Source organism: Loxodonta africana, chromosome 3, assembly GCF_030014295.1.
Source record: "Loxodonta africana isolate mLoxAfr1 chromosome 3, mLoxAfr1.hap2, whole genome shotgun sequence".
NCBI lineage: Eukaryota > Metazoa > Chordata > Mammalia > Proboscidea > Elephantidae > Loxodonta > Loxodonta africana.
Window position 1 is genome coordinate 57,036,798 of NC_087344.1, and position 9,337 is coordinate 57,046,134.

The 9,337-nt window shown below is 49.6% G+C and overlaps 1 protein-coding gene across 1 annotated transcript; it reads left to right on the forward strand.

Annotated features, from left to right (window-relative positions):
• The first annotated feature begins 616 nt into the window (after positions 1-616).
• Positions 617-7,375, forward strand: LOC100668364 (proproteinase E). The gene is made up of 7 exons (XM_023551937.2): positions 617-656; positions 2,007-2,092; positions 3,606-3,703; positions 3,822-3,956; positions 5,080-5,216; positions 5,836-5,978; positions 6,878-7,375. The coding sequence occupies exons 1-7, from the start codon at positions 617-619 to the stop codon at positions 7,115-7,117; spliced, it is 879 nt and encodes a 292-aa protein (XP_023407705.1). The 3' UTR covers positions 7,118-7,375.
• The last annotated feature ends 1,962 nt before the right edge of the window (positions 7,376-9,337 follow it).

A 9,337-nucleotide genomic window follows, 5' to 3' on the forward strand; every position in this document is an offset into this window, starting at 1 on the left:
GCACACACTGCCACGATCAGAAATACCTTTTATTTATTTTTGTTGATTTGTCATTGTTTCCCAACTAGACTCAAGTTCCAGGAGAGCTGTGGCCAGGTGTGCCTTGTTCAGTGCTGTATCCCCAGAGTCAGATTGAAAGTGCGCAATAGTTTTTTTTTTTTTTTTGAGGTAGGTACTAATATTAATAATGTATTAGAGACAAGAAATCTGAGGCTCAGAGAAGTTAAGCCATGTGCTCAAAGTCACAGAGATTGGAGGTGGCAGAGCCTGGATTTGAGCCCAGGTCTAACCAGTTCAAGAGCCCACACTCTTGCCTGGAATAGACTGGCTTGTTCTGACCTAACCTTTCCTTCCCCTTCCCCTGTTATCAGCTGGCCATTCAATGCCACCTGTGTAACTGCGTGTTGAAGAGACCCTGGGTCCTTCCGTTGGCTGTCATTCTTCCTCCTGCAGTGGGTAGAGGCCATGGCCTTGGACCATGGGAAACCTGGCGTTCCACCACCTGTTCTAGGAAGGGAGCCCCGTACAGCCCTCCCCACCTGCCTTCTGCCCTATATTAGAGCCCCAAGCTCTAATAACTTTCATCATTTCTCCTTCCATCATTTGGAAGCTCACCATGCTGCGGCTGCTAAGTTTCCTCCTGTTTGTGGCCCTTGGTAAGACCCCAGCCTACGCCTGCGCTTCTTGATCTGTGTGGGGCCAAGAGCCCTTGAAATCTGCCACCCACCCTGGGCCCCACTGGATCTAACACCTGGTTACATGCGGGGCGTTTCAGCTTGTACCTGGGGCAGGATTGTGGGGGCTTTCAGCCTGGCACTGGAACAGGAGAGTGAGGGGAAGTGAGTGAGAAAACAATAGCATCAAAGGGCTGTGGTGGGAGTCCTCAACGGGGGCAGTAAACAAAGTCTGATGGCTACAAGTGTGCGTCCTGTAGTTAGGCTGCTTGGGTTCAAATTTCTGCTCCTAGGCTTAACACCCACCTCTTCTCTCTCACTCTTCCACCCGGCACCGTATCTTGTGGTCTAGCGTTTTCCTGGCCCCTCTGGCATATTACATTATAGCTCAGGGTCGCCCCCTCCAAGCAGCCTTCCTTGACTGATGATTATGGTAACAGATAATATTTATTGAGTGCTTACTAGGCATAATGTTAAGGGTTTTCCTTGTATTATCATTTGCAGTCTCATGTAATACCCATAACAGCACCCATGAGGTCAGTACTATTACTATCCCCATTTTATAGATGGGGAAACTGAAACTAACCCTTAGAGAGGTAAAGAAGTTCATCGTAGAATGAGGGGCTGTCTTAGTTATCCAGTGCTGCTATAACAGAAATAGCACAAGCGGATGGATTTAACAAACAAATTAATTTTCTCACAGTTCAGGGGGCTGGAGTCTGAATTCAGGGTGCCGGCTCTCAGGGAAGGCTTTCTATCTCTGCTGGCTATATTCATGTGACTTGGCATGTCTCTTCCCCCATCTCTGCTTGTCTTTTTATCTCTTGTAAGAGATGACTCAAGACACACCCTACACTAATCCTGTCTCATTAACATAACAAAAAACTCATTCCCAGATGGGATTGTAACAACAGGCGTAGAAGTTAGGATTTACAAAGCTGTATTTTGGGGGGCCACAATTCAGCCACAACAGGAGCAGAGCTGTACTTCGAACCCTGGCAGTTTGACTCCAAAGCCTTCACTCTTGATGAGAATAGCTGTCATTTCTCAGTAGCTCAGGGGGCACCAGACACTGTTCTAAGTGTTATCAGCTCCTTCATTCCTCCCATTGAAGGAGGCCACATTTTTATCTCTATCCCCGGGCCCCTGGGACTCTGAAAACCCCTGTTTTGCCCTGTTCACTGTTCACATATAGCCACTGAAGTCCAGAATGGGGAACAGGCTTGCACGGGGTCACACAGCCAGTTTGTGGCACAGCTAGGACTAGGACTCAGGCCTCCTTTTTTCTTCTGGAACTCCCTGGCTGACTGACACCCCCACTCTCCCCTCCAGCCTCGGGCTGTGGCAGACCTTTCTACAACCCTTTAGCTCGCGTGGTCAATGGTGAGGATGCGGTGCCCTACAGCTGGCCCTGGCAGGTAAGAGCCACACCAGCTGCAGTAATTCCCACCATGGGCGCTGGACCCCAATCTCTGATTGAGAAGCACCCAGTCTTCACCTCCTGCTTCCCTTACAATTCCCGCTTCAGCTTCCAGAGCCCAGGAAACATTTGGACAATCTACTTCACACAGGATTTTGCCTGTTCAATCTACAACCTTCACTGAGCTGTTTGTATTTTAAATGTGGAATATGCAGGGGGAGGGGGGGCAAAGGTTAACTCAGGCACTGTATTTAGGGAGAGAGATTTTGAGGCACCCGTTTCTGGAATCCTCAAATTATACAACAGGGCTATAAAATCAGAGAGCAATAAGGTCGGTGAGGGGCTTTTAGAGACCAGGGGAGGGAGATTCAAGGAGCCCTAGTGGCGCACTGGTTAAGGGCTCAACTGCTAATCGAAAGGTTGGTAATTCGAACCCACCAGTGGCTCAAACCCACCAGCAGCTCCACAGGAAAAAAGTCCTGGTGACCTGCTCCAGTAAAGACTATGCCCTAGGAAATCCTATGGGGCAGTTCTACTCTGTCCTATAGGGTCGCTATGAGTTGGAAGCGACTCAACGGCACACAACAACAACAATGGAGGGAGGCCCAGGGGAGCAAGACTTGATGCACTGTCCAATACAGTTGCCACCAGACACATGTGGCTATTTAAATTTAAATGAATTAAAATTAAATAATGTTAAAAATTCAATTCCTCACTTGCCACATTTCCAATTTTCAGTAGCCACATACATGTGGCTAGTGGCCACCATATCGGCTAGCACGGATATAGAACATCTCCATCATCCCAGAAGGTTCTAATAGATACACTGGTCTACAGCAGGGGTCAGCAAACTTTTTCTGTTAAGGGCCACGATGTGTAAATATTTTCAGTTTTGTGGGCCATGTGATCTCTATTGCAAGGATTCAGCTCTGCCATTATAGGGTGAAAGCAGCCATAGACAATGCACAAATGCCTGAGTGTGGTTATGTTCTAATAAATCCTCATGTACAGAAGCAGGCCATGGGCTAGATTTGACCCATGAGCCAGAGTTTGCTGACCCTGAACTAGAGTAAACTTTTGAAAATCAGAATGTGTAGGGAATCGGGAGTGAGGTACAAGACTTGGTAGGGTTGTACTTCAGAGGGCCCAAGAGGCCTTTAAAGATCTGCGGTTCAGAAGAACAGGGGGCTTGACAGAAAGAGGGCCTTACAGGACTCTCAAGATATAGAAGGTTTGGGGATAACCTAGGGTACAGAGAATGTTGGGGTCCACAGAAAGTTCACAGTGCCTAAGAGGGCCTTGGATAGTCAGAGTATGATCCCAGTGGAAAAGCGATAGAGCCACCATGAGCAGTTGTGCAGGTTGGGCCCTGCACATTTCTAGAGGGTTCTACTCTTCTCTGTGTGAATGGCACCCCCTAGAGTTATGCAGTGCACAGACTACACAGCCATTGATGACAGCCCTCACTATGGGGTCCAGATCACTCAGGGCTCTCTCTCTCGGGCCACCAGATCTCCCTGCAGTATGAGAAGAATGGGACCTTTTATCACACCTGCGGAGGCAGCCTCATCGCCCCCGACTGGGTCTTGACTGCGGGCCACTGTGTCTCGTGAGTTCTCTCACCTGCCCCTGTCCCTGCATGAGATTCAGGCAGAATGGGGCAGGGAGCAACTAGGGGAAGGAAGAGAGGCTTGTCAGGCCCAAAGTGACTCCACCTCCACCTGCAGGAGCTCCCTGACCTACCAGGTGGTGTTGGGCGAGTATAACCGGGCCGAGGAGGAAGGCCCTGAGCAGGTGATCCCCATCAACGCTGAAGACCTCTTTGTGCACCCACGCTGGAACTCCAACTGTGTGGCCTGTGGGTGAGTGAATTCTCAGGCCAGAGACCCAGGGCCTCCTCTCCTCGTCCCTCTGAAGCCCAGAGCTAGTTCTGGGGAGACTCCCAGAAACGTGTGGCTAAGTCCGACAGCCCGTGCCCAGGTCCCACACACTGAGCATTGGAAAGGTCACAGCCTTAATGATCATCCATGCCAAACCTCTCTCCTTACAGAGGGAACAGCAGGACTCAGAACTCCCCCAACACCACTTGGCTTTCCCTCCCTCCCCCCATGCAAAATCCAAGGGTTCCTCCATTCAACAGACATTCCTCCAGTGCATCCTGGGTTCTCAGCACCATGGGCAAAGGAGGAGCACTGAACTAAGAGTCAGACTCCGGCACTCCCTTGCTGTGTGGCTGGGTCAAGTCACTGCCTTTCTATGGGCCCCAGTTCTACCATCTGTCAAAGGGTGACCATGAAGCTGGGCTTCCTGGGTGGTTGTAAAAATCGAAGAGACAATCCTGGGTAAGAATGCTAAAGCCACGCTTCAGAAGCCCCTCAAATGTATGCAAAATTATGTGTCTGTGTGGCTCAGCATTTTTCTGGTAAAAGAGTCAGAGAAGGGTGCAGAAGACCCCAAAGTGCAGCACAGAAGTGAGGGGCTAGAAGAACTGAGACCCTGAGCCCTCCTCACTGGGCTCCTAGGGCAAATGGGGAGAAAAACAGAACCCAGCTGCAATGACCTGAGTGACAAGCAGGAGGATGAAGACTTAGTGCACTGGTTCTGAATGTGGTCCCTGGCCAGCAGCATCAGCATCCCCAGGGAACTTGCCAGAAATGCAAATTTTTGGACCTCAGCCCAGAACCACTGTATCAGAATCTCTGGGCTGGGGCCCAGCCACCTGTACTAAAGCCCTCCAGGTGATTCTGATGCAGGTAAAGTGTGAGAACTGAGAGGCTGAGGACAGCTGTGAAGGCCAAGGGTTGGCGTGGGCGGACTGGCCAGGCAGGCTTCCGAAGGCTGCTCAGCATTGAAAATGGATGGAATTTGGTGGGAAAAGGAGCAGACAGGGCTTCCCAGGGATGAATGTGGCTGGAGCAAAGGCTGGAGGTGGGATGGGGTCTGGTGGGAAGACCAGGTATCCCATGACTCTTCTCTCCTCCCCAGCAATGACATCGCCCTCATCAAGCTGTCACGCAGTGCCCAGCTGGGAGACGAAGTCCAGCTTGCCTGCCTCCCTCCTGCCGGCGACATCCTGCCCAACGAGACACCCTGCTACATCAGTGGCTGGGGCCGCCTCTATAGTACATGCTGATCCCTCTAGCTAGCTACAGGGACAGGGGCAGGAAGACAGGGCCTGGGGGTAGGGGTCGGAGGCAAGCACAGGACCAGTCCTTGCGCTTTTCTCCCATTTTTCCCCCAGCTGCAGCCTCCTCTACATTCTCCTCCTCCCCTCCTCCCAGCATGTTCAGTTGAACGTTTCCGAGTGTCTCCTGTCTGCTAGGAGTCTCTGGGCGGTGCAAATGGTTAAGTGCTCGACTGCTAGCACCAGAGGCGCCTTGGGAGACAGGCCTGCAACCTGCTTCTGAAAGGTCACAGCCTCGAAAACCTTATGGAGCAGTTCTACTCTGACACATATTGGGTCACTATGAGTTGGAATCGGCTCAACAGCAGCTAACAACAACCACCACCTGTGTGCTGGGCCATGTGGTCTCTATTGCAACCTCCGGGTGCTGGGGATGTTATGGTAGATGCAGCAGACATATAACCTATAACCTGGTGGGAGGCATGTCACCATTAGGCCAAAGGAGCTGTCGGTCTTGGGACCATGCCCCAACTCAGGGCTCCCAGGCCCTGACCCCCAGGCCCAACCTAAGCCCTGCAGCCCAGTGGCCCCCCACTGAGTGCTCCCTATCCCCACAGCTGGTGGACCGCTCCCAGACAAGCTGCAGCAGGCCCTGCTGCCCGTAGTGGACTACGAGCACTGCTCCAGTTTGGACTGGTGGGGCTTCTCCGTGAGGACGACCATGGTGTGTGCAGGAGGGGATACCCAGTCTGGCTGCAATGTGAGTCAGCTCTTCCCAGTCTAGGTAGCTCTGGGGTACGGCCACTTAGCAGGTGTCCAAGGCTTTGGGATACCTCTGCCATCTGCCAGAAAGTGGAGATGGTATCTTGGCTGCTTGCTCCATTCAGCTTCCAGACCAGATAGCACTTAGAGGAAGTTGGCATAGTCCAGGGATAGTGTCCTGGCCTGGGAGTCAAAAACCCTGGTCCCAGGAGCTCAGTGTCCCAGCTTGAACACTGACTGGACTAGGGGCAAGTTACCGTCCCTTTTTGGTCCTCACTCTTCCCCATCAGCAAGGCAAGGGGTCCTGACACCACAATCTGAAGTCATCTTCAGCTCTATGGTTTTGAAGTTATAATTAAAATTAAGGATACTCTCATTGTATTATAAATGAGCGTGAACAATAAAGAGCCCTGGTGGTACAGTGGTTAAGCACTCAGCTGCCAAGTAAAAGGTTGGCGGTTCTAACCTACCAGCCACTGAGAGGGAGAAAGATGTGGCAGTCTGCTTCTGAAAAGATTTATAGCCTTGCGAACCCTATGGAGCAGTTCTTACTCTGTCCTATAGGGTCGTTATGAGTCGGAATTGACTGGACAGCAACAGGTTTTTTGGTTCTGTGAACAATAATATGAATAATTAATTGTGGTACTAATAATGGCAACTGTCATTTATCAAGTGCTTCCTCTCTACTAAGCATTGTGCTAAGATCCTACATTGTTGTCTCATTTTATTTTCACAAGATCCTGTAAGACAAATATTGTTATTTCGCATCACAAATAAACAAACTCAGGCTCCGAGAAATGAAGTAATACAGAGATTTCTCTAAATCCCCAAAGTTGGGAACCAATTCCTTAAACCTCAGACCTGACTTCACCTCTCACCTCTGTCCAACCATTTCAGGGTGACTCCGGGGGACCCCTCAACTGCCCCGCTGCAGATGGCAGCTGGCAGGTCCACGGTGTGACCAGCTTCGTTTCTTCTCGTGGCTGCAACACCCTGAAGAAGCCCACGGTGTTCACCCGAGTGTCAGCTTTCGAGGACTGGATCAATGAGGTGAAGAGATGGATAAGTGGGAGGGCTCTGAGGCACAGGCTCTTCCTGGAGGTGCTGGGGCGATGGGTGAGGGATGGCAGAGCCTGAGGAGGGACAGGGGGGACGCTGGAAGGTCAGTGGTGGAGGGGCCCTTGGGTTTGGGTCTGTTTTCTGCTGCAATGTAGCCCCCTGGTCTTGATGAAGGAACCCTGGTGGGGCAGTGCATAAGACTCGGGTGCTAATTGGAAGGTCAGCAATTTGAAGCTACCACCTGCCCTGAGGCAGAAAAGACCTGGCAATCCGCTCCCATAAAGATTTCAGCCTAGGAAACCCTACTGGTAATTTTACTCTGTCCTATAAGGTCACTATGAAATGGAATCGACACTATGGCAATGGGTTTGGACCTTGACAGCTTCTGGGTGGAGCTTTGAACTACAGCTGAACTTCCTCCTTTCAATGAGTATTTGTGAAGTGCCCCCCTGGCCTGGGTCCTTTCTTGGTACGGAGGGTAGAGACAGGTGCCAATCAAAGCACAAGCAGTAAGAATGAAGTGTAAAGTGTGGTGAATGCTGTGATGGGGGAAGCAAGCAGCAGTGAGAGTGCAGGCCCTGTCTGGAGATGGTGGTCAGGGAGAATCCATATTGCTCGTGATAGCAGTGATCCCATTTATACCAAACCAAAACCAAACCCATTGCTGTCAAGTTGATTCCAACTCATAGTGACTGTACAGGACAGAGTAGAACTGCCCCATAGGGTTTCCAAGAAGTGGCTGGTGGATTCGAAGTGGCTGGTGGATTCGAACTGCCGACCTTTTGGTTAGCAGCCAAGCTCTTAACCACTAAGCCACCTGGGTTCCAGCCCCTGTTTACAGACATTTCAATATATACCAGGCATTGGGTTGAGCACCTTTGTTAATAGTTTAATCAAGAACCCCCATGAGTTGCTGTCTGTATTTCAACAAAACCAAACCTGTTGCCATCGAGTCCATTCCAACTCACAGAGACTCTACAGGACAAAGTAGAACTGCCCCAGATTCTACCCCAAGGAGCAGCTGGTGGATTTGAACTGCCAACCTTTTGGTTGGCAGCTCAGTTCTTAACCACTGCACTACCAGGGCTCCATATTTTCAACAAATAAAATAAATTACTTAAAAATAATAATGTAGTTTACCTTACCAAAACTGTATTGGGCCAAAGGGAAGACATGAAGCCTAGTGACTGCTAATAAGCACCTTTTTGTTTTTGTTTCCCTATAAACCTGTGTAGTGGTAACTTCCTGATAGCCAAACGGGGTGTTTTCATGATGAGAAATTCAATTAGTAAATAATACTTTGAAAAAAACAGAAAAAGGATTTCCTAATTCTGGCAATAAAATGGAACATTTCACATATTATTCAGTCAAAAAAAAAAAAAAAAGGAAACCCCATGAAGTAAGTACTACTATTACCCTTATTTTACAGATGAGGAAGCAGGCTCAGAGAGGTCAAGTCACTCTCCCAGCATCACACAGCTAATAAACAGTGCTGCTTGGAGTTGAACCCAGTTCCACGTGGCTCCTCACTAATCTACTTTTCTTCACTTGTCTTTCAGACCATAGCAAGCCACTAGAACCAGGACCTGGCTGGCAGTGCTGGCTCACCCCCTCCCAAAATAATAAAAACCTCTCAGAAAGTCCCGTCTTGTGCCTTTCCTCCTTCTGTGGCTCACCTCTTCTCCTCTGGCCCATTTCTAAAATCCTAGATCTGATGTTTAGAGACAAGATGAGATCAACCCTACCTTTTGAAGATGAGGATAAAAAAAATTAGTCTAGAGAGCGGAAGAGAGTTGCTATAGGGTGACCAACCATCTCAATTTGCCTAGGTCTGAGGAAGGTTCCCAGGATGCAGAATTTTCAGGGCTGAAACTGGTAAAGTCCCTAGCAAACCAGGACAAGTTGGTCACCCTAGCTTAGAAAAAAAAAAATTTTTTTTTTTTTTAGAGTCAGATATAAATCAGTGGCTTTTCAATGCAGGCATAAAAAACATGATGGAATCTGCAGAAAAAACAACCTGGCCATCCTCTCAGGAGGCTCATCATGGAGTGGGAAGGACTGTGAATTTTCTGCTTCTGATGATGGGCTGGAGAAGGGAGCTGTGGTCATTCAGTCATTCAACAAACATTCCTTGCTCCAGAGGGGGAAGACATGGTTCCTGCCCTGAAGTGGCTCATTATTTAGAAAGGAAATAAGCCTATCAGGGGCATGTATTAAACATTTACTGGGCTCCTGCTCTGTGGCAGGTTCAGGGTGGAGAGCATGGAAGTGAGTATGGATTGAATTGTGTCCCCCCAA

Bases quoted from the DNA above. Each gene is read 5' to 3' on its own strand.
- LOC100668364 (XM_023551937.2), top strand. From the start codon at position 617: ATGCTGCGGCTGCTAAGTTTCCTCCTGTTTGTGGCCCTTG. The intron at 3,704-3,821 runs GTGAGTTCTCTC...CTCCACCTGCAG, and splicing joins ACTGCGGGCCACTGTGTCTC to GAGCTCCCTGACCTACCAGG. The intron at 3,957-5,079 runs GTGAGTGAATTC...TCTCCTCCCCAG, and splicing joins TCCAACTGTGTGGCCTGTGG to CAATGACATCGCCCTCATCA.